The following is a 24381-nucleotide window of genomic DNA, read 5'->3' as shown; positions in this document are numbered from 1 at the left end:
AGCTGCTGTTTGTGTGTTTGTCACAGGGTGTGTGTGTGTGTGTGTAGGGGGGTGATGCTTAACTTGCAGAAGCAGGGAGGGCTCCAAAGGCCTTTCTCAAAAATTACCTAGGTACACCTCTGCTGCCAGGCGAAGGGTTTTCTGGCTGAATGTGTGTGGTTTGCTCAGGCTTGCATTCAAAATTATAATACTGTTCTCCCATCTGGGTTGGTTTTCCCACAGAATAACTGGATTTTAAATGAAAGTGTATTTGTTTGAATGATTTATACTCCGCTAAATCTCCACTGCATGGACTCAAAGCAGTTTACGAAATTGATAAAATACAATATAAAGCCATTTTTTAAAAATGCAGCCGCAAACCAGCAGCAGCCAATCAGTGAAAAGATTCTCCTGTACTGTCTGTCCTGACTGACAATGCCTCTCCAGGATCAGGGGCAGAGTTCTTTCCCAACATTTGCTACCTTGAACTAGAGATGCCAAAGGTTAAACCGGGGATTGTCTGCAAGCAAGTCATATGCACATCTGCTGTGCTACAGTGCCTTTTGGAATTGCAGTGGGAGCAAAGCAAACCCCATCTGGGACATCACAAACTGTATCTGTGTTACAACACATGTTGTTAGAACCCATGCCATGTTTCTCTATCCTTCCCTCTGATCTGACTACATCCCAAGCAGGCATTCTTCAACCTTGGAGCTAGGCCAAAGTAATGCTGGGACTGCTGGACTGGGGGTGAACTGGTAACTAGGATAAGATTGTGCGGCAATGCTGCGGATTAGAACTGTACAGTCATTCAGACAGTGGCAGTGAGGAAACACTGGGATGTGCCATACACACACAGAACAGTCAAGGACAATGGGAGCACAAGCTGTGATTTCATTGGTTGCTGGTAGCATTCCGATTCCTTCTCCCATTCTGCTATAACTGCCACTTTGCTCAGTTACTGGTCAAGGTGGGGAAAGGAGAAAGCCTGTAAGATAGAATTATAGGCAGCCCTGGATTAAGATATGCTGAGGCCCTAAACTACGTGAAGCTTGAGGCCCCTGAGGAGGATTAACATAGTAGCAAATGTAGCATTTGCTACGGGCCCCGCGTTTTCGAGGGCCCCACAAGCCCGGCTTCCAACTGGGAATTAAAGTTAAAACTTTACCTGTTTTATTTGGTCCATGTTAGAGAAAAGATCCCTTTTCTGCTAAATGTGCCTTTTAAGAGAAGGCCCAGCACATCATTTGTCCACTGGCTGTTGTTGGTGCCTACCACATTTTTCTTTATAGAGTATGAGCCCTTTGGAGACAGAGAATCATCTATCCACTCTTCATTTTTCTATGTAAACCACTTTGAGAATTTTGATTGAAAAACGGTATATAAATGTTCACTGTTGTTGTAGTAAGTGTGAGTTTGTGGCTTGGTCTCTCACACTCCAAAATATAGCAAATGAAAAAACTGAATTACTTTACTATGCAAGTAAATTATGTCTTAATATTTATGTGCATTTTTTTAAAAATTTAGGGCCACTTTATAACATATGCTACAGGCCCCGCACTAGCTTAATCCAGCCCTGAGAGGCCCCATAGCTTAAAAAAGAAAATGCTAACAAAAAGGATATAAAAATATAAATAATAAACGTTTCCTTTTCTCATATATATTTGGCAAAGATGCAATGAAGAACTAAGCTAAGAAAAACGGTGATCTTGCAATAATTTTGCATTAGAAATACCCTTTACTGAAAATGTGGGCTTTACTGTGGGTTTCTCTATGTAAACTTCTCTGAGCCATTTTTGGAAGGGCGGTATAGAAATCGAATAAATAAATAATAAATAATAAATTATGATTAATTTAAGATGCTAATATACAAAAACAGTTACAGTCCAGTATTACTAAAATGAAAAGCAATGGGGGGTATCCCTGGGCCCATGAGCCTCTTCCCCCCCCAAACACACACTGGGAAATAGCCCACTCTTTGCTCTCCCCTCATATTTGTCCGGAGCTTGGGGGTACTTCTGGTGTCTGGACCAGAGGCTCTCTTTGGAGGCACAGGTGGCGGCGGTGTGCTTACCACCAGCTACAGCTGGCACACCAGCTACAAACCTACTTGGAGAAGTTGGACCTGACCTCAGTCACTCATGCTTTGGTAATGTCCAGATTAGATTTCATGGAGAACAGATATATCATGGGCTACTAGTCTGGTAGCTATAGGCCATCTCCAGCCTCAGGTAAGATGCCTATAAATACCAATTGCAGGCAGGGCTGTCCTTAGAGAGCCCTGGCGGGGTTTGGGGCCCGGGGCAAATCAGCCAGTGTGGGGTCCCCTTCCAGTTAATTCTAATGGGGGTTAGAAGAGCAGGGCCCAGGGCACTCGCCCTGCTTGCCATGCCCAAACGACCACCCTGATTGCATGGGAGCAAAGCAGGAGAGAGGGCATGCCCTCACCTCTTGCCTGTGGGCTTCTCAGAGGCATCTGGTGGGACACTGTGTAAAACAGGATGCTGGAGTAGATGGGCCTTGGGCCTGATCTAACAGGCTGTTGTCATTATTACTGTAATGGGCTCTACATGGGCTGCCTTTGAAGCCAGTTCAGAAGCTTCAGCTGGTCTAGAACACTGCTGCAAGTATGCTCACGGATGCAAGTCACTTCATGAGTATTACACCCATCATGCAGCAGCTTCATTGGTTACCAGACTAGATTCAAGGTATTGGTCTTGATCTTTAAAGCTCTACATGGGTTAGGACCAGGGTAGCTGTCGGACGGCTTTCACCTATATGAACTGCCAGGGCCCTCCACTAGGCATCTCAGGCTCTGCTCATGGCCGTGCCACTGACAGAGATATTGTTGGTGGGGACTAGAGACATGGCCTTTGGGGTTGTGGCCCCTCGGCTTTGGAACACCCTCCCTGAAGAGCTTTACTATGCTTCCTCCCTCAGTGTTTTTGAAAAACAAAAAAATCTTTTTAAAGAGGCTTTGTAAGGTTTTATCTGCTGCTCATATCGGGTAGGGTTTTTAGTTCTCCATTTTTAGCTTTCTATTAGCTTTTAATTTGAAACTTTTAAATTTCATAATTTAAAATGTGGGTTTTGTCTGATCTTTTAACTTGCTTAACTTTATTGTTTTATTTTACTTTGTATGTGTTTTGTTGATGTTGTGAGCCACCCGAGCAGTAGTATACTGGAGGGGCGGGTTATAAATATCTTTAATAAGAATAGAATAAATGATGATGATGATGCTTCCCTGAGTCAGAGGCAATTTGCTGGTTCCTGATGAAGGTGGAGAGTCTATGATATTATTTCCATGATAGGAGTGAGCAAAAGGGCATTCCAATAATGCCTCCCACCCCCAAGTCTATATAGCTCTTCTGAAGCAAAGACACCAGGTGGCGGGGATGAAAGGAGGAGGAGGCAAGGAGCCAAGGGGCCACTTCTTCCCTCAGGGCTCACTCCAACCTTGCTATGTCCCTATTATACAGAATGGCAATGTTGTACCTACCAAATGTATGATAATTGTATTGTTTTATACACATTTTATTTACAGTTCCAGTCACCAAATTGTTCAGGACTCTCTGTTCTTTTAACCCATAGATTGAGCGGCCTTACAGCCTTCTGTATCCTGGCCTTTGTCCCACTCCTTCTGTTTCTGCATACCAGGAAGTTCCCCTCCTAAATATGATATTCTCATGTAAAACAACTACCTCAAAATCATCCAAGTAATAAAACACACAATTATAATTTTTTCATTTCTCCTTTATTTTTTTCAATTAATTATGTAAAACTTGAAATGTAGTCATTTTCTGTATTCAGAGTAGGCATGTGCACAAACCAAAAAATATGGTCAGATTTAAATATGAATCAATTCAAACTGCATGGTTCCAAACCAGTTCAGTTGAACCAACCAGCCTATCTAGTCCTTTCGTTTGAACCGGTTCAGGCAGCCAATATTTGTAAAGGGGAATCCAGTGAGGATTTCCCTTTACAAGTGCAGGAGATGGGAGCCCTTCAAGTGGTAAGAGGAGACTGGGTGTGGTGGTGAGGCGGGAGGAAGCTGCTTACCTGCCTGGCTTGCTGCTGCTCACCCTCCCACAGCTGCCCCAAGAAGGCACACTCTTAATCAAGCCTCTAGCTCAGCATCGGCTTGGTTCTGGCCTCTTTGCGTGCAAAGAGTCCTTTTGTGTAGCATCCCCCTATGTGCAGAAGTCTTTTGCTTTTCCCCCACTCTTGCCTCCGTTACTGTGCAGAACCGGTTTGCCGAAACTGGGCTAGGTTTGGTTCAGTCCCTGGTTCAGTCCACAATCAAACCCTCAAACCAATCCTGGTTCAAGGCAAACCAGTTCTACAGGAATAATTCATGTACACCCCTAATTCAGAGGTCCCTCATAAGGGTGTGCACAGAACTGTGGAGGTGCAGCCAGGACTAGGTGAATGACTTAGCAGTTACTGGCAACATATAGATTTGTTGCTAACGGGTGGGGATTAAAATACAAATACACACACAGACACAAGTCTCAATTGTTCATCAGCAGAGATACAAAGAAATATGGGAAACAGCAGTTGCTTTATAGTTGATTTTATAGTTGCTTTGAGTCTGAACTGGACCCAAACCACACCGGGCCAGTTTGGTCTAGCACACACACCCCCACTCCCCCCCACACACAACTGGTTCGGTTCCCTCCGGGGGGAGGGTTGTGAACATTTATTTGTATGTTAAACAAATTTCTTTTTCGAACTTGCCCGCTCCGGAAGCAGGGTTCTCCGAAGAGGCTTGGGTGTGTGTGTTCCATTGAGGTTCCCCCTTCCCCTGCCAGTTTTCCTGCCTTCCAAAATTGACCCATTCAACCATTCTTCAGTCCACTTGGGCCTTTTCCCTTGGTGCAGTGGCCATTTTGGAGGCTGCCGCACCTGCACAATGGACCTCTGCATGGTCTACTGAGTATACCTCCTGGAGTACTTCACTCATCCCTCCCAGGAAACCCACCCCCCAAGTTCTGCTATGCTTCCTCATCATGGGTGGGGAGGGGAGGTTTCCTGGGAGGGATGAGTAAAGTACTCCAGGAGGTATACACAGTAGGGTCACCCAGAGTGCGAAGGTCATCTCACCTGCCCAGCTAAAGCAAGCAGGCACCTATATTGGGCATCAGCGACATAGGAAGGTGCTTGAGGCAGAAGATCACTTCAGTGACAACAACAAAGGCATGATTTCATACTGTGTGGAAGAAGGCAATGGTAGACCACTCCTGTATTTTACCAAGAAAACCACATAGATAGACAAAATAGAATGGTTGTCGATGTAGTGGCAGATGATGGACCCCTCAGGTCGGATGGTGCTCAACATGCTACTAAGGAAGAGCTGAGGATCTCTCAGAGTACCAATAGTGTTTATGATGGAGTTAAACTAAAGCCTTTTGGACATCTAGGAGGTGCAAGGAGGTGGAATAGCTCAGTTATAGCAGCAAAGATATAGCCGGGTGCCGATTGTGGAGCAGATCACAAACTGCTCACGTGCAAGTTCCAAGTCAAGCTAAAGCAGAAAAACAAAGCTATTCAGCTTCCACGATACGATCTTGAGAAGGTACCCACCGTTTTCAAGGAGAACATCAGCAACCACTTTGAAATTCTGAACCTCATTGACAGGGAACCAGTGTAACTGTGGAATGAAATCAAAGAAGTCATTCAGAACAAATGTGAAAGGAGAATGCCAAAGACCAAAAAACAGAAGGAAGCAAAATTGATGTCAGAACAGACAGTTGACATTGCCACAGAGGCGTAACTAGGGAAAACGGCGCCCAGGGCAAGCACTGAAATTGCGCCCCCCCCCCCGAAATTGCGCCCCCCCCGGCGGCGAGCCCTGAACACTCCAGCCACCGCCACCGGCCTCCCCCCGCCCCGCCCCCCTGCCCTTCGCTGGTGGGGTGGGTTATCTGCGGGTGGGGTGGGTGAGCAGGGGCCAGGGGTCCTCCTTCCACCCTGCAGCGGCGGGCGGCGGCTACCCACCGCTTCCCAGCCAGCCAAATGCCTGGCAAGGCAAAAACTTTGAGCAAGCAGCGGCGTGCAAAGCCCTCTCGCCGCCACCCCTCGCTATAATCTTTCCAGCAAACTGGAGTCTGCACGATGAGAAACTTCCCGCCTAAGGCTGTGCTCGCCACCAGCCATCCCCACTCCACCCCACCCATCTCATCTCCTGAGCTAAAAGTCTTAACAACAACAACAACAATGCAGTCACTTGATTAAACAGAACTGTCTATTCGCCTACTTACAAAAAGCCAAGTCTTGGATGTCAAGATTAAAGCAAAGTTAGGCCATTTTCAAAAGCAATTAAAATCGTTTCCAATATCTCCACATTTATAAAATGAATGTAACCTATTATGGCTAGAATATGGATTTGATTTGTTTTAAAGTATTCTCTGTTTCTCTCTCATGTTTACATTATACACATTTATGATGCTCACAGAATCAAGTTCTACACATGTTCACTTGGAAGCAAGTTGCACTGAATTCAACATAACCCCTTTCCCTCTACGTGTGTACTAGCTTGAAGCCTTAAGAAACCCCTATGCTCTGCAAGGAATCCTCTCCAACAGGAAGGATGTTTTCACAAATGACACCAAGAACACCTTTTATTTAGAATATGCTACTTGACAATATTTAGGCAGGGCAGAATGGCGCACCTTGACAAAACAGAGTGCATTCCAGATAGTGTGAGGATTTATGAGTTACAGTCTACAGACGCAGAGAAACCTAAAAACCACGTTAAGTGCAACTTGTGAGAAATTGCTCTTGATGTTAATTTTCTGTTTCACAAAACATGTGGAACAGAGGACACACCAGGCAGTCATTTTTCAGAGTCTCTTATACTGTGAGAGATCCTGCCTCTTACTTTGCCTCTCATCTTTAAATAATAAAACCACAGAGCCTCCCAAAATACGCAACAGGCAACCTCCCCCGGCCTTCCTTTCAATAAAACACGTGCTAAGGGCAACACAGCATTTCCTTGTGTAGAGGGGGAAGGAAATCAAAGCAGCACACCTTGAGTCCACTCTACAAGTGGGCTAACTTCCACCAGAGCAGCATCAAAAGAGTTTGCTTCCCCTGAAGAGCTGTCTCGTCGTCATCCTTGGAGGTTTGCCGCTCACACTCCACGTAAACACAGCCCACCCCCCACCTGAGTGATCTCCGGTTACACATTCAGTTTATTTATTTATTTATTTATTTGCATTATTTGCAGTTTGAGACTTCTTTGAAGACAACAGTCCCAAGAGCACTGCAGCCAAATATGTCCTTCCACTCCATCTCTTCCCACCCCGCCTTTGTGTGTGTTTGCCTGCCACCACCCCCGCCCCGCCCACATCTGACTCACAGCAAGCCCTTCAGCCCTGCAGCGGCGGCGCTTACCCGCGAGAGATGCTGTAGCACGTCGTCTGCCAACAAGTCCCTTCCGAATGACGGCCAAGCCGGGGCTCCCTTTGGCGTCACTGGGTGTGCGAGGCTGGGTGTGGGGAGCTATGCATTATCCATGAATGAGCAGGACCAGCCGGCGGCTGCTTGCTTGCCTGAGCGTCCGCCCGCCCTGCATGTCTGGCGTGGACAGGGCATAACTATGAACTGCGCAGGCGCTCCTTAGTTGGGAAGCGACGCTGGGCCAGACGGCAGGCCTCGGCGTGGCTCTGCTGCTGCACTCAGCGGGTGGGCGGGGGGGGGCGGCGCCGGGACCGGGGGAGGGGGGGACTACTCTGCAAAAAAAAAAATATTTTTTGGCAAAGGCTGGGGATAGGCGGGGGCACTTTTTGATGCCCCCTGCCAAGTGGCGCCCGGGGCACGTGCCCCCCCCGCCCCCCTATCGTTACGCCTCTGCATTGCCAGGAAGAGGAGAAAAGCCAAAGTCAAGAAAGATAAAGACTTCAGGAAGGAACTTAATAGGGAATTTCAAAAAGCTGTTAGAAGAGACAAGGAGCAGTACTATAATGACATCTGTAAAGACCTTGAGAATGGAAATAGACAAGGAAAAACAAGGAAAGTTTTCCAAAATATCTCTGAACTGAGAGGAAGGTTCCAATCTAAAACTGGTATGTTAAGGGATGCCAAAGGACAGATAGTAACTGATTCAGAGAAGGTCAAACAGAGATGGAAAGAGTATCCTGAAAATCTGTACAACAGGGATGTCAACATCCAAGAAACTCTAGAAGATATTCCCTACTTACAAGAACCTCTAGTACGGGAAGATGAAATTAGATCAGTACTCTGGTCATTACCAAGTTGAAAGGCTACAGGAATTGATGGAATAGCTACAGAAATATGGCAGGCAACTGAAGAATCAGTCATGGCTCTAACCAAACTATACCAGCAAATTTGGAGAATGACACAGTGGCCAACAGATTGGAAGAGGTCAGTCTACATACCCATACCAAAGAAAGGAGACTTAACAGATTGCACAAACCATCACACAATATCCTGACAATCACATGCCAGCAAAATAATGCTCAGGATCATCCAACGCAGATTAGAGCCCTACGTGGAAAGGGAAATGCTAGATGTTCAAGCTGGTTTCAGAAAAGGCCGAGGAACAAGAGACATCATTGCTGATGCACACTGGATAATTGAGAAAGCCTAAGATCATTGATCATGTCAAGTTGTGGAATATGCTTAGGAAAATGGGCATCCCAGAACATCTAATTGTTCTCATGAGAAACCTATACATACGACAGGAAGCGACAGTCCAGATGAAACATGGTGAAACAGACTGGTTCCAGATCAGCAAAGGAATAAGACAAGGCTGTTTACTTTCTCCTTATTTATTCAATTTATATGCTGAACATACACTGAGAGAAGCTGGATTGGAAGAAGATGAGCGTGGTTTTAAAGTTGGAGGAAGAAACATCAATAACCTGTGCTACACTGATGACACCACTCTGATAGCTGAGAGTGCAGATTATTTGCAAGTTCTAGTAATGAAAGTCAAGGACCACAGTGAAAAAATGGGACTACAATTAAATGTAAAGAAGACTAAACTAATGGCAATGGGTACAGCAACCAGCCTCAGAATTGATGATGAAGACATTGAAGTGGTGGGTAGCTTCTGCCTTTTGGGATCGACTGTCAACAGTAAAGGAACCAGCAATCAATGTTTTATGGCATGTCATTTTGGGAATGGGCTATAATGCTTTGCATACAGATCAGATTGCAAAAGTAAAGGGTACATTCCTCCCCTCCAAACAAACACAAAGAAGCCAGCAAAAGATCAGACTTAACAACAGCCAGCAAGCCTACCTTTTCTCTAACCAAAATGGTGATTTGATTCTTCTGAGTAGCTTAGGGGAAAAAGACTTCCCTATTCTCTGGGCACTATGATTTGCTGCCTGAGAAGTCAATTAGTCTAGTCCCTCTCTGATTGACTTATAGTCCTAGGCCCACCCACTTTGTAAATGAAAAGTTAGGGATGTGCACGAATCACAATTCACAGAACAATTTGAAACACATCACCAGCACCTTTAAAATGAAGGATACATTGTATCCAAAGAGTTAGCCGTAACAAAGCACCACTAAAACAAACTGGACACGTTCATCAGATGTAACTAAAGTCCACTGAAATCAATGGGATTTCATCATGACTTTCTTTGGACAACCTAATATTTACAGAGTATAACTGATAATGCATAAGTAACAGGAAAGAAAAGCCTATCAGAAGTCATATTCCTTTGTAAAGGCAGGAAGAGAGAAAAAACCAACTCGCACTACTGGCAACAAAATGAATTGTTTTGATGGTTGATTTTAAAGTTTGAATTCATAAACATCCTAGAGATTGTTGATTAGGCAGTACAGGAGTGTAATGGATAACAGTATCGGTATTCCTTTGTGGCATACATACTCTTTACTTTATGTATATATTTTTCAGATCTGCACAAGCAAACCAGTCACATTCATCCAATTACTAGCACGTAATACCAATCACATATTTGTAAACTTTACTGACATCTGCTAAAGGTTATTTATCTCCTTAAAAATTATCCCCCCCTCTCATTAATAATGAACATGGAGTGGCCAACAAGATCAATAATGCAATTAGTTTGTAGTGATTTTGAGTGCTAACTGGCCAACTCTCCTCTTGGGCAGATTATTGGTTTATAGGCCAGAATATGTTGCTGCACATGGTGTTAACAGCCCTGCAGTAGAAGCCATCAAAACTGGCTGTACTGTAAGATGGCCAGTACTCATTCTACCAGATGGCAGAGTCTCATGTGAGAATGCAAGGTGACTCACCCTTCTTTCATTTCTCTTTCACAAACCTCAGTGAAAAGAAATAACAGCTTTCAGGCTAGGTGTGAGACAGAAACAGATTGAGCTTTGCAAAAATTAGAGTGAAGAAGGGCAAGGAGCTGAAGCATCTTTGTTCTCTAAGCTTCAGATCTTACCTGAGTTGCTGGAGTGCTCTCTGATTTCAATTTCATCTAGGTTCTCTTCACAAAGACCCTTTATAAGACCTTTTATTGCACAAAAGTTTTATGAAAGTTGGTACAAATCAATAAAAATGTTTCAGTGTACACACCATCATCTGTTTACAATCAAGCACAGAAAAAGACCTCTTCTGGTCCCTAGCTGTTAAATTCCTTAACCAGATAACACTCTGTACCATGACTAGTGGAGAGATAATGAGGGAAGAGGGAGCAAGGGGAAGAACACCTGATTTTTCTGACAGGCTAGTGAGTCTTATAGCATCAGTGACTGTTTCTTGAGCATTGACACCTGGTTTTAACTTTTCTGTGAATAATGCTTCCTTTATTTTCTTTCTTTTTTTTTTTTTTGTAAATCCCTTTCAATCCACCAAATAGATATTTTAATAGGCACTACTTTGCCTTCATGCTTTTTTCTCATATGCATTGACCAAGACTTTGTTCTCTGTTCTCTATACCTCATATCCGCTAGATGTTCTCTATATCTGTCTTTCAGCGGTCTACCTAACCAGATTCTCCTATATAAAATGAAGTGCAACTTAAACATTGAATTTTATATATTGCACCTTTCTCTCCACAATTCCCCCCCCTTCACAAATTTGACAATCCAGTGCATCACATCTCCTATCATACAATCTGGAGTTAACTAATTGTTGTTTTAGTATTACTGGTGCTGTGCAAACCACATTCACTTTAATTCCTTGTCTTCACAAGTTTCTCTGGGTTTGCCATGTAAATCTATCCGTAATAAATGGTATTTTTAGTACAGGCAAACCCTTAATAAAGGGTTTTTGTGAAGAGAACAGATATAAAGAAAGCCACAATAGAGTCTTTGAACCCTTGTGAATATGCGCATTGCATCGCCGACCTATCAACTGATACAATTTCATCTAATGTTCAACTTAAATTTGTAAGTAAGCCAAATATTAGAGATAAACTTCCACTGATCTCCTTCCCAAAAGAGACTGGAATCTGAGAACTTCTTAGTCCCATTCACGTTATGCTATGAGTGCACAGATGTCTATACACTCGTACATGTTTTTGTGTGCATTGCATATTTTGTGTGAATTATCTGCATTCATGTTAAAAATGAACATGGGTACAGAATCCTTCAAATGCAGGGGTGTATTTAACACATAGGCAAAATATTCACTTGCCTACAGTGGCAAATTTTCATGGAGTTGGCAGCAAGTTAAATCCTTTAAAAAACTTTTTTCAACTGCCACTGTGGGGCGGGGATCATAGCAGAGACGGGGCGGCCGGCAGGGGATGGTGCTCCCGAAGCACGTGTGGAGGTAAAGGGAGACCGAGGCGGAAGCAAGAGCTCCTTCTCTGACCCACCTGCTACCCAAATGACAGGTCAGGCCATTTTTGGCCTCTGTGCATGTACGTGCTCTTGCCGCTGCTTCCTCAGTCTCCTATCTATTTTGGGGATTGAAAGGAATTTACAAAAAAGGAAAAATTAAAGTTTTAAAAAAGATTTAACTTTCCCCCACCCCCTTGCCAGGGCAGCAAATCTTTTTTGCCTACAAAAAAGATCCACCCCTTAATCCACCCCTGTTCAAATGCATGGTACAAATAGGAACTGTACTGCTGTACCTGTGCTCAACTTCTGCGAATAACTGTACTTTTGTACAGATGTTTTCCTGTGTACACTGATTGTATGAGTGTTCAACAAAACTTGTGAATGGGGCTCTTATTGCTTAGGTAAGTATAATAAAAGCAAACAAATCAACAACTACCTAAGAACTAAAGGGTAGAATCTTTACATATAGCAAGGGTAGACCTTTGGATTACTATTATGAGACAAGAAGGGACATAACTGGATACTACTGTGAGCAGCTAAGCAAGATAGATAGAGCACTGCAGGATACCACTAAAATCAAATATGGCTTTGGTGGTGGAGCCAGTTCATTATATTTCTTCATCATTCCAAAGTCAAACTTAAAACCACATGCTGGTTTTCCTTCTAAATCACACTTTCCAGATTGCAGTGGGCAAGAGAAATAAAGTTAATGACAGGCCCTCAAATAACAGAATGTAGATTCTCACCATAGACAACCTTTATTATATCTGCATTGCAATGTGACACTGTAGGAGAACTAACATTCTCTATAAGTGCTTTGAGAAACATACACATGTGGATATGCAGTCATTAAAAAATAAAATTCCCTGCAGGTGCTAGTAATTATATAGCCCATAAGTGCTTTATAGGCAAGTTGTTTCTTTCAAAATATGACCAAAAAAATGCTTTGTTTATCATGCTTGAAAGTGCATCAGTCTGTAGCATTCTTGTGAGTACTCTTCAGCAGATGTGTAAAAATCAATTTTTTTATCTTCTTAAGTATATTTACTCAGAATTAAGTCATTTCCAACTGAAGCTGTAAATTCTATGTGCATTTACTGAATACAATGGTTCTTATTTCCAAACATGCATATTATCAAGTTTTAACTCTGCCTCAGACTGTAACCTTACAGTCATGCAAAATGCATAATGTACTCTTTCAGGACTATACCACTTCAGGTGTAGGTGGTGTAGGTGGATTGACTAAATACATAAATAAAGAAGCTTACTTCACAGTTCTCCAATATACTAAACCTTCTCTCCACCATTCTGCCTTACCATGTGTAGAAAGCTTACTATGTGGGGAGAACATTCAAACATATAATCACACATCAACAATCTGACATGATATAGTCTAGCAAAGTCTGTACCATATGCTATTTCTACATATACAATTGGTTTTAAGAGGCATCTCAGGACACAGAAGTGTTGAATAAATACAAGCCAGGCTAAATTCATCAGTTGCTCCTTTTGACTAAATTACTAGATGAGACTATTACTAGATGAGACTAGTGTGTATACATTTAACAGAATTGCATATTGCTGCACTAATAGTTGATGAAGCATAAGGAAAATAAATAAAAGCAAATAAAAGTGTAAGAAGCTATGTCTCTTAAAAAGAAAAAAGGAGGCAACCTCTACAATAATTCATAATACTCCAACCTTAATTTGAAGAAGAAATTTTGCAATAGCTTGAGGTATTGTTATAATCACGTAATATTTCTTGTGACTCCATTTGGTAAAGTGCAAAGAAGCTTCCCCTCTTAAAACTAAGTAGTACAAAATGAAGCCACTCATCCAATTATAATACTTAAGTCTTTATATTGTTCATTTTCTCTTTATCTTTTTCCTGTCATTTTCCATGCTACTGTCGCTATCACTAGTTTCCCGATGCCTTTTCCTTTTAGATGTGCCTTCATTAACTAGATTCAGCATGTGGTTCTTTGGTTCTGGGTACACACATTCAAAAGAGGTTTGTCCAGGATTCGTGTAGGGTGATGTGGGAAAACGTGGAAATGATGGTGATGGTGGCGGTGGTGTCATCATTTGATAGTAAGGAAATTGTTGTCCCATTGGATTATATGGAGTATATTGATGTGCTAAGAAATATGTCATCTAGTGAAGAAAAGAAGGTACAATTATCAATGTCATATTTTAAACTTTGGTATAGATGGTTACTGCTGCATTGATGCCAGAACACTGAAAATACTGGATTAGCTTCTACTGGTTTGCAATGTTTTGACCAACACTGAACCTTTCATCAAGCAGATTGTAAAGGTAAGTAATGCTTAACTGTATATACACAATACAGGGCTATAACTATGTTTGGCTGTCATTTTAAGGCCTGCTTACAAAACTTGTTTCCACTTCAAATATGCAGCTGCAGTTATAAAGAGGGACTTAGAAATAGTTATATTTTGTGGACCTGTCACTGCAATCAAACAATACATGTTTGAAGAACACCTCTTTCCCACCTATATTGCAAAAGCACACCTTATTTAACATTAAGCTGGTTGTTAAACTTTCTCATGTGATCCCTGAATGCTTCATACAAGAACTGCCAGAGGGAACCAATGTGAAAAACAGGCAAACCTGGCTCCAACTAAGAATGATTGATGACCAAATTTATACCATGCTTTTAACATTATCCAGATAAACTTTAGCACTAGCAGTTACAAAACGATTAATCTGGATCAATCAAAGTTGACTGAGCCAAGGACAGAGCACCACAGAGGTTTCTATTGCAAGGAATAGCAGGTTACTCCCTCTGGAGCTGTGATAGGATGTGTCACAGTGGTTTCCTGCAAACCACTACGAGTGTGCATGAAACGGATTTTGTGCTTCGTTTCAAGCTTGAATCAACATACAGAATGCTTGAAATGTTTGACAAAACACTTGAAATGTTTCAAGCACCGTTTTGGAGGGCTGTTTTTCTCGGGAGAGCTGGTCAACCGATTTGGGTCAGTGGGTAGAGCAGTACTCTGATGTAGGCTGACGCGCTAAGTCCAGGGCGGAGGCCTGGGCTACCCACAACGTGAGGCAACATGAGACCAGGCCAATGCTCTGGACCCAGCATGTTGTCCTGCCTTGGCCGAGTGCCTAGCACGCCATCCAACTGCCAACCCCAAACAGTAGACCAGCTCTCCCTGGAAAAACAGCCATCCAAAATGGCACTCAAAATTATTCGCGCTCAAGATGTCTGTTTCAAGTTCAAATCATTTTGTACATCTCTACAAACCACCAGCCAGACACTTAGTTTTATTCAGCAGTTATTTGCAATATACAACCAACGTAATCTGCATACAATGCTGTAATTTGCTGTAACAAATTTATGATTATTATTCCAAACTTACCATATTTTGAAAGGCAGAATATCCCTGAAGTGGACTATTGTTCACCTGGAAAGGACTAACAGATAATGGAGAAGTACAATAATGCTCTAAATACCTAAAAAACAAAACAAAAAACAGGGACAGTGAGTGGAGTATCTCCAATCAGTGGTCCCTCTAATTTTTATCATCTCTGTGTGGAATGAGATTTGTTCTGAGCAGCAGTATCAAGGCAGTGTGTGTACACAGGCATTCAGAGTGGGGCCTTCCTGATTCAACCTGAGCGGGATCTAAAATGAACTGAGTGGACATCCAAAAACTTGTGAGCGCATGCACGTGCGCACGCCTTAGAGGGAAGAGTGTCTCCAATGGATTTATTCTACCAACAAAGACAGACAAATATTTCTATGTCTTAGATCAGCAAATGGAACATCATTTGCAGTCAGATGGCAAGTCACATTTAAGCTGCTATCCTATGCAGCCTTCCCTGGGAGAAAGTTGTACTGAAGACAGACAAAGTATACATACATAGGACCAGGCTACCTATATCCATTACCTGTATGTTGGTGACTGTACATCAGTATTGTTTTCCATGTTTTGGCAGTAATTGTTTAACTCTGGACAGTGGGAACTTCCTGCGAATGGAATAATAAAAAACAATTTTTTAATATTTTAAGATATACAGTAATTACAGATTTTGTCTGATGGCTGTAGACAGCTTACGAAGTAGGGGGAAAATGCCCTAAAATCATAATGCAAACAATACTAAAAACAGTGTTTAAAATATATAAAGCAAATACAGAAGAAGAAGAAAAATTAAAACCAAAAGCAGAACCATGCGAAATAAAATTGATTTACCCCACCCCCAAATATCCACATACTCAAGCCCACATAGGAAAGCTTCCACTCAAATCCATTCCATTTACTTTTCATTGGGGATAACTGATACTGATACTGTTTTGATTGTTTTTAATGTTGTTGTAGAATATTATTTTAAAAATTTTAAATTGTCATTTTAAATTTGTTTTTGTTTTTAACTAATGTTTTAATGTTGTTTTTATTTTGTTATAATCGCCCAGAGATGTAAATTTTGGGCGGTATAAAAATATGTTAAATAAAAACAAACAAACAAACAAACAAACAGTGTGTATTGTATTCTACATTATTTATTGTATAGAAGGGGGGAAATCTATCATAGCAATCCTGGATAGTCTGATAGTCACCCTTTATTGTTTCCAGGGAAGATACTACTAAAGTAAGGGGCCAGGCTTTAAAGAACTGTGAAATAAGTTACATGAGCCTGGTGTCTTCATATGTTTCTAAAATTGTAGCATACCATACTACAGTACACACTGACTTTGAAATCTAGAGCAATGGCTCAAAAGAAGTCAGACTTCCACTGGGCTAGTGCAAGGCATAAGCCAAAGTAGCTCTTTTAATCCCAGGCGCAGCGGGGAAATGCTTGACTAACCAGCAGAAGGTTGCCGGTTCGAATCCCTGCTGGTACTATATCGGGAAGCAGCGATATAGGAAGATGCTGAAAGACATCATCTCATACTGCGTGGGAGGAGGCAATGGTAAACCCCTCCTGTATTCTACCAAAGACAACCACAGGGCTCTGTGGGCGCCAGAAGTCGAAATCGACTTGATGGTACATTTTACCTTTAAGATACAATTATTGGACTAGTTTTTATTGATAAAGAAATATGCAGGCTTTTGAGTAATACAGTATCAATCTAAATGAATAATAATGCATAACTGCTAGTACTAAAAATGATATAGGAAAACCAAGATTTACAGATTGTAGCATAACAGGCTGACAACTCTTTAAGAAAAAGACTAACAAATCTTTTTGCTTCCACTGGAAATTAAAAAAAATGTCTTAATGGATATAGCCTCTAAGTTTTATATTCTGAAACCAAAAAAGTTGGAAAAACTGCATCGGTGGTAGACTATGCTATTTTTCTTTTGTTGTTGGGGGATGTATTAATCCTGCAGGAATGTAGCCCAACAGCCTACAAGCTAGAACAATCTTAGAATTTTAAATAAGGAGGCCTTGTATAAATAGCCTTGCTAAGATTTTGCTCTCATAAACCTTATCTTGGTATTTCCACCCACTTCCCATGTGTTCTGCAAACATTTTACTGGAGATCAGGAGCAGGTCAGCTTATCATGCCCCCTTACACTAACTGGCACATAGGCACCCTCCTGCCCCTGTCTATACATTCACAGTTGTCTGCAAAAGGTAGCAGGGAACAAACAGTTTTCTCTTAGCAGGCAACCCTAATTGCACAGAACTCGGTGGTGCATGGCCAACTGGCACATCAGCTGGGGGACATGGCTAACCAGCGCACACCCTGTTTTCCCCACATGCATCTGCTAAATGTGTGAATAGGGGGATGCCTGAACAGGGTTATATTCTCTTGCAAGAAAATATTATTTTGACAAAAACAAATTTTCTTGCTACGTTCTTGTAAGCACAAGACCTCTTATAGGTCCAAAAGTCAATACATCTTATGTTCTGGGTGTTTTCCTTATATAATTGTGGTAACAAAAAAATACCCTAACCCACACACAAACAGGTTTGATCTTTTGATCAGTTTACACTTTTGTACAGAATCTTTCAGAAATGAAGATCATCTCTACAGAGCAGGAGTGTGTCAGAATTTCACATTGGTTTTCAAGGGTTTTTTGGAACAAGAATGTTACTCGGCAGGTTTAAGGTGGCTAAACCTACCAAACCGATACTGCACTTTAATTGGTCTTCCATATAAACGAATTCCATTCAGCAAAGCTATGGCATAAGGCACTGACTCTGTGTGTTTAAAGCAGACAAATCCAAAAGTCTTGGGTTTTCCATCTTTGTCCTTGCATATGGTCACTTTGGTTACCGGTCCAGCCTGCAAGAAACTTAAACATTATTTTCTTACAAATACTAGCTAGGAAACAGCTGGATTCTAAGGCTTGCTGGACCATCTATATAATGATGAATGATCAATCCATGTAATGTTGGGTACCAAACATTACACCAGCCCAACATCTTAAACATTATTGCTGCCAATATAGTGATTTTTCTTCACCATACAACGGGTATACACTACAATTTGCAAGGCATAATTACAGCCAGCAAAATTATTCCATGTTCTATAGTTTTCAATTTTTAAACAAATTTACATAAATCCAGGCAACTTAAAAGTAGGTTTTAAGACTTTTCAAGATGTAGGCAATTGAAACACACGGTACAAAGTACAATTTGATTGTGATGCATACATGGAGCAGTACAAATGATAAGCAGATGTAAAGATTACAGGCAAATGTAGGAACCTATCCAGAACTGACTGCTGTCTGTTTCACATGGTAAGTAGTAGGTGTGCATGTCTCTCTCAACTACTTATACTTTTTCTGTGCTAATTAATAAACAACTTATTTAAAATCCTGGCAATATATGATTCATTTTTATCAGTACATGTTCCAGCATCAAATGGACACTTTATTTTTAAAAGTATCCTTTAGGAAAGACTGAATCAATTGTTTGTAGTTTTTTTCTTTTAAAGGCTGATGAACTGGATTTTCACAAGTACAGTTGTCCATCATAGCGGCTGATTTTTAAAATATATTATTATTTTGTTTTAATTATTTATTTCTATATTGCAAGCTGCTTTGCATTCCCTAGTGGAAGAACAGTGGGACAGAGTTTTAAAAAATCAAATAAGTGATTGTTGTTCAAGATAATGAGTCAACATGCAAGAGAACAGAATAATAAAGCTACATTAATAAAGCTACAATAATAAAGCTACCAGCCATCGTGGTGTAGTGGTTAGAGTGCTGGACTAGGACCGGGGAGACCCGAGTTCAAATCCCCATTCAGCTATGAAACTAGCTGGGTGACTCTGGGCCAGTCACATCTCTCTCAGCCTAACCTACTTCACAGGGTTGTTGTGAAAGAGAAACTCAAGTATGTAGTGCACTGCTCTGGGCTCCTTGGAGGAAGAGCGGGATATAAATGTAATAATAATAATAAATAATAATAATAATGATAATTTTAGAAATCCAGTCTACATTTGCTCATCAGATAGATGGACCTAGTTTAGATCTGATGAGCAAAATGAAAATAGATGGCAAAAAGAGGCCATATAGCACACAACAAAAAAGGTTTTCACTAAGAAGTAGTGTTAATGTATCAAAAGAGAATGTTTTCGCACCATATTGCTATCTTGTATTATTTAAGCCATACTACAGTGTAGTAATGAGACACTAATAAACAATTATTAATGACTATCAGTCCCCATCCATTGTGCTGACAAGAATGTGTTTGTCTGGCCTGCATAAATTACATCTTTGATACATCCTATGAACAAGTAACAGTATGTAAATGAGCAGTGACAGCAGCCAATCAAGAATGGGGGGAAAGTGAGTAAAAAGTTCGAGAACTGTAACAAAAGAATGCAAAATAGAGATTTTTCCTTTGACTTCAGCATTTTTCTTTTTTGGTGAGAGATAATGCAAAAAGAGGCATACAGATACCTATTCCACATTAAAAGCGAGTAGTAAATAAAATTATTTGGATATTCAGTATCTACTCTTTAGAGCTGCAGATAGTCATTTGAACGAGCACAAGCCTGGATACGATAAAAGTTCACAACTTGCCACATTAAACATATCACACCAAATCAGAACAACCTAGTACCAGAGAAACTAGAGAAATCTGAAGACCTCACACAGAAACAAATATGTTTGTTATTTCAATGCTGTGAAAAACTGACAAAATGCATTTATGTTTGATGTCATGCTCTCCATAGTTTTAAAAGAGAAATTACTCCTCCATAACTGTTATAACTTAGTTCTTAGTCCGTTTCCCAACAGTATACTTGCTTTATTATTATTTTTTCATAGAAATAAAACAGATTTACATTATGCTACTCAGTGTTTGCCTACTGAAGATGATGAAGTTCTTCAAGGATAGGAAGTAGCAAACCAAGCACTCTGATGTGTGTTCTTTTACATATGTAGATCTCCCTGTTCATAAATAAAAGAAGATCTGCTAAAGACATAGCTAGGTTTTAAAAGGAAGGCTAACATTGACAAATCTAGTTGTTGTTTCTTTAAGATATAAGGAAGTATCTGAAAGGTGAAGAATGCATTCTAATAAAATTAGCAGAGTTGATTGAAGGCTGCACATCATCAAGGAAACAGGTCAACATGCGGACAGTATCTTGACTGGTCATTTTTTCAACACTTAAAATTAAGCAAGCAGCGATAAAAGAATGAAAATTATTTTAATTTTGGCAAACTAATTCTGTGTGCCAAACTAATAAAAAGGTTGGACAGATACGTATTACACATTTTGACATGCATCTCAAAGGCTTTAAGAATGTTTTATAGAATAAAAGCTGGACTCTTCCATCATCATTTGTGTACTACAACTGAAGATGTAAATCGTCCCACTTTTAGGCGATGATGCACTAACAAAGTGAAATTAAGTAGACATATGCAAGACAACCAGAATCAGGATGATAAAGTGCACAGGATAAGGAAGAAATGTGGGATTGTTTCCAGTAACATATCCTCTAAAGGAGGAAACAATTCAAGAAATCAAAACACAAGATATAACTGGTGCCCTAAACAAGAAAGCCATCAGTCTTCCCATTTATTCTGTTTATTGCCAAGAATAGGATAATTGTTTTTTTAGGTGTTCAGTTCAGTGCTTACAATTGTGACCCACAGTAGTGGTGATGGAGAATAAAGGTGTAAATAGGCCAAGTGACATATGGAAGAATCAGAGCCCTTCTATTTCACTGTCATCTCATTTGAGATCCTAATCAGTACTGCTAGGAATGGCCTGCCATGCTATTCTGAGCAAGGATACCTTATCTTCAGTCTCATTGCTTTGAATTGTTGTAAGAGACAAGGCAGTCTCTGGGACAGGGTAGTGCTACGCTAGGATAGGTGGGTGGAGAGGCAAAGGGCGATTGTGGCTATATATCAGGAAGAAGCTGAACATGCACAAACAACCTCACACATTTATCTTCATGGCTAAAAAGGCTTCACCTGTTAAATTTTTTGTTAGTGTCTAGATAGACCACAGAAGCTCTGTCAAAAAAGATAGCAAGACTCTTTAGGGCAACTCAGCTTTTCAGGGCATTTTGTTTCTTCCAGTCTCCCTCTGATCACTCCCAAGGCACACAGAGAGTTAAAGGCTTGAAGATTACTGTTGTCAGAAATACTGAAAGAATGTACCCTACTACTGTTTCCAAGTGGGGTCACTTTAGGGGTCAGTGAATAGGGGTCTAATCCCAAGCCTCGCTAGAGCTAGTGAGATTTCAGACTGGAATCTCCCTGTCCCCAGTGTTGGTACACCACGGGGCTGGCTGGCTCACAGGGCAGCTGCTGCAACTCAGCCTCTGCCAGAAGTGTGGCCATGAAGACTTCCCACCACGCAGACAGAGCATAGTACCAGTCTGTTGCAGCAGCCCCCATTCAACCGCGCCTGACTCCACGGAGCGCCCTACTCGCAAAGCAGAGTACACTGCAGGCTGGCTGAGTTAGAAGGAGCAGTGAGCCCCTGTAAAAGGGAATCCTAGACGTTGATGACTGTAGCTCCCAGAATCCCTACATGCAATGGGCTTTGACTGAGGATGCTGGGAGTTGTAGTCAACAACGGCTTGGGTTTTCTGTTATAGAGGAAACACTGGGAGGCAGCTAGCGGCAGGAGCGTGGATATTTGCCACTACCGTCAGCTTGGGAGATCTGTTGTAGCAGCTGCCCTCCAGCTCGCCTGGACCCCATGGCGCGCCCTGCTCAGCAAAGCGAAACATGCTGTGGGGCTAGCCGAGTCGGAGAACAGCTTCTGTGCCCGGAGCTGTGCCCGCACACTAATCTCCCAAAGTCGCGGGTCCTTGGGCGGCTGCGGGGCTCAAGGCAACAGAAGTGGGATCCCTCCTACCGCTGCCAGCCACCCTCCGACTCGGCCAGCTAGCCCTGCAGAGCGCGCCACGGGGCTAGACAATTTGGAGAGCAGCAGCTCCCAGAACAGACGCAATGATCTCGCAACTGATCTTCTTCCCAAACCATCACTTCCGGTTCCTAAGCCGAGAAAAGCCGCACCATTTCTTACAGCTTTTCCTTGCCACCGCCCTCTGACTAGTAGCCACACCCACCTCCAAATGATCCCTCCCACTGAGCCCCGCCCTCCCCTGCACCTGCAGGAAAAGCTCGTAAAGAATCTCCTCTTGCACGCGACTCTCCAAATTGCCCACGAAAAGGGTCCGGTCCTGCTCATCTACCCAACCTGGGGCTGTCATTATGATAGCGCGCAGCACCGTTCCATGCGTGGAAATCGCTCAACGCGGCAGCTCCATCTGAACTGGAATACTTAGAGGAAGGGGGGAGGGATGGGACGCAATGGGGAGGGGCTCTCGGAGATCCCTGGACAACGAGGCAGGTCGTAAAGTACCACCACTGAACACGCAACGCGCACGACAGCAGAGAGCTGCAAAGAGATAAGAGAATACATTGCTCTCCAGACTTAGACGGATGCCGCCTTGCTTTACGGCAAGTTATTTTTTCCCCCTTTTAAAAGAAAACTAAATATCCCGTTTCGGTGTCTGAGCAAATTACTGATGGACGCTCGTGTTATGAAGCGGGCGAGGTTAACTAGAGCTGCAAAATTTCCTCCCTCTTTGTGATTGATTGATTGATTGATTGCCTTCAAGTCGGTGTCGACTCTTAGAGACCACATAGATAGATTCTCTCCAGGATGGTCTGTCTTCAATTTGGCCTTTAAGGTCTCGCAGTGGTGCATTCATTGCTGTTGTAATTGAGTTCATCCACCTTGCTGGTGGTCCTCCTCTTCTCTTTCCTTCAACGTTCCCCAGCATTATAGACTTCTCAAAAGAGCTGGGTCTTCACATAATGTCTGAAGTATGATAGCTTGAGCCTGGTCATTTGTGCCTCGAGTGAAAATTCTGGATTGATTTGTTCTATGATCATTTGTTTATTTTCCTGGCTGTCCATGGTACCCTCAAAAGTCTTCTCCAGCTCGGAGAAGACTAATAAAAAAGTATTTGTTAGAACGTATTGATTGGTGAGCACAAAAAGGGAGGGCTTGTTCCTCCTTTCCTTCACATCTCCCTTATCCAGAACCTGTTTAGTTTTGTACGCTTAATAAAGCTCTTCTTTAGGTTTAACAGTTCTTGTTGATTAATCAAGTAAATCCAGGGTGCAAGAACCAAATATCCTGAGCCATTTTTGAACATTCGATAGGGTCACATTGATACACTTTTGTTACAATGTTGGTTTTTTCCCCGGGGGGTGGGTGGGTTGGATTTTAACCCTGCTTTCTGTAACCTTCTTTTTTCTCCTCTCTTCCCTGTGACTCCCCTGCCTTTCAATTCCAGGTTCTATTAATCCTTCTCTCTTCCCTCTTTTTTTAACAGAGCACACTGGGCTAGTTTCCTGACCCATGCAGGGGGGTGCCCATTGGGATGTCTCCTGCAGATCTTTATCATGTGGGGGACTTTGCTGTTCATCCAAATGGCTTGTCTACATGCACTCTGAATAATAGTATCATGCCTATTACGTTTACCTTCATTCATTCTCTCTCTTTGATTGTTGAGTTTCTGTCCATAAAGGGATGGACAGAAACACAGTTCTCTCTATATCTGATGCCTAGTGTACACCTGCCGCAGAATTAGGAGAGAACGATGTGCTAGAGTTCTAGTGGCAGAATGGACTGAACTGAGAGCTACTATTGTGATGCTTTCTTGCAGAGCAAAGGTACTGCAAATAAAACACAAGGAGGCGGTTCCCATGATCAGCGGGAGCCGCGTGGGGAGGGTTAGCGGGGAGAGTGGGCTTAGCCCACTCTCCCCGCAGATGGCCGAACAGTCTGCTCCGGGCGGCTGAAGTGGCTGCCCAGGCGGCTGAAGTGGCTGCCCACACGACTGCTTGGGGGCCGTGTGGCCCCTGGAAGCTCCAGCATGCCCTGCGCAAGCACAGTTAGCGGAAGGCTACTTAAGTGGGTGACCCACTTTGACTGAACCGGGCTTGGCTGCGAGCCTGGTGAGTCTCACGATCGGTGGGAAGCGAGCTAAGCACCCTTAGCCTGCTTTCTACTGATCGTCAGAATAGCTTCAAGGTGTAAGCTAGGCTCAAACACTTTCTCTGGCTGTGCTAGCTTTCTGCTTGTAGGAAGTGATGCAAGGGAGCATCCAAAAAGGGCAGTTTCCACCTGCAACAACCACTTGCGAGCTTAAAATTCTACTGCTTCATTCTGCTACAT

The 24381-nt window shown here is 42.3% G+C and overlaps 1 protein-coding gene across 1 annotated transcript; it reads right to left on the bottom strand.

The window, feature by feature from the left end:
* Nucleotides 1-12468: 12468 nt before the first annotated feature.
* RBM11 (RNA binding motif protein 11) lies at nt 12469-22539 on the bottom strand. Its single transcript, XM_053310845.1, has 5 exons — nt 22301-22539; nt 17839-18001; nt 15658-15736; nt 15126-15219; nt 12469-13887 (listed from the first exon to the last, which is right to left on the bottom strand). Exons 1-5 carry the CDS (start codon nt 22400-22402, stop codon nt 13600-13602), a joined length of 726 nt encoding a protein of 241 aa, XP_053166820.1. The 5' UTR covers nt 22403-22539; the 3' UTR covers nt 12469-13599.
* Between the last annotated feature and the right edge of the window lie 1842 nt (nt 22540-24381).

The sequence above is a fragment of the Hemicordylus capensis genome, chromosome 3 (genome assembly GCF_027244095.1).
Source record: "Hemicordylus capensis ecotype Gifberg chromosome 3, rHemCap1.1.pri, whole genome shotgun sequence".
NCBI lineage: Eukaryota > Metazoa > Chordata > Lepidosauria > Squamata > Cordylidae > Hemicordylus > Hemicordylus capensis.
This window is presented reverse-complemented; position numbering and strand designations above follow the sequence as displayed.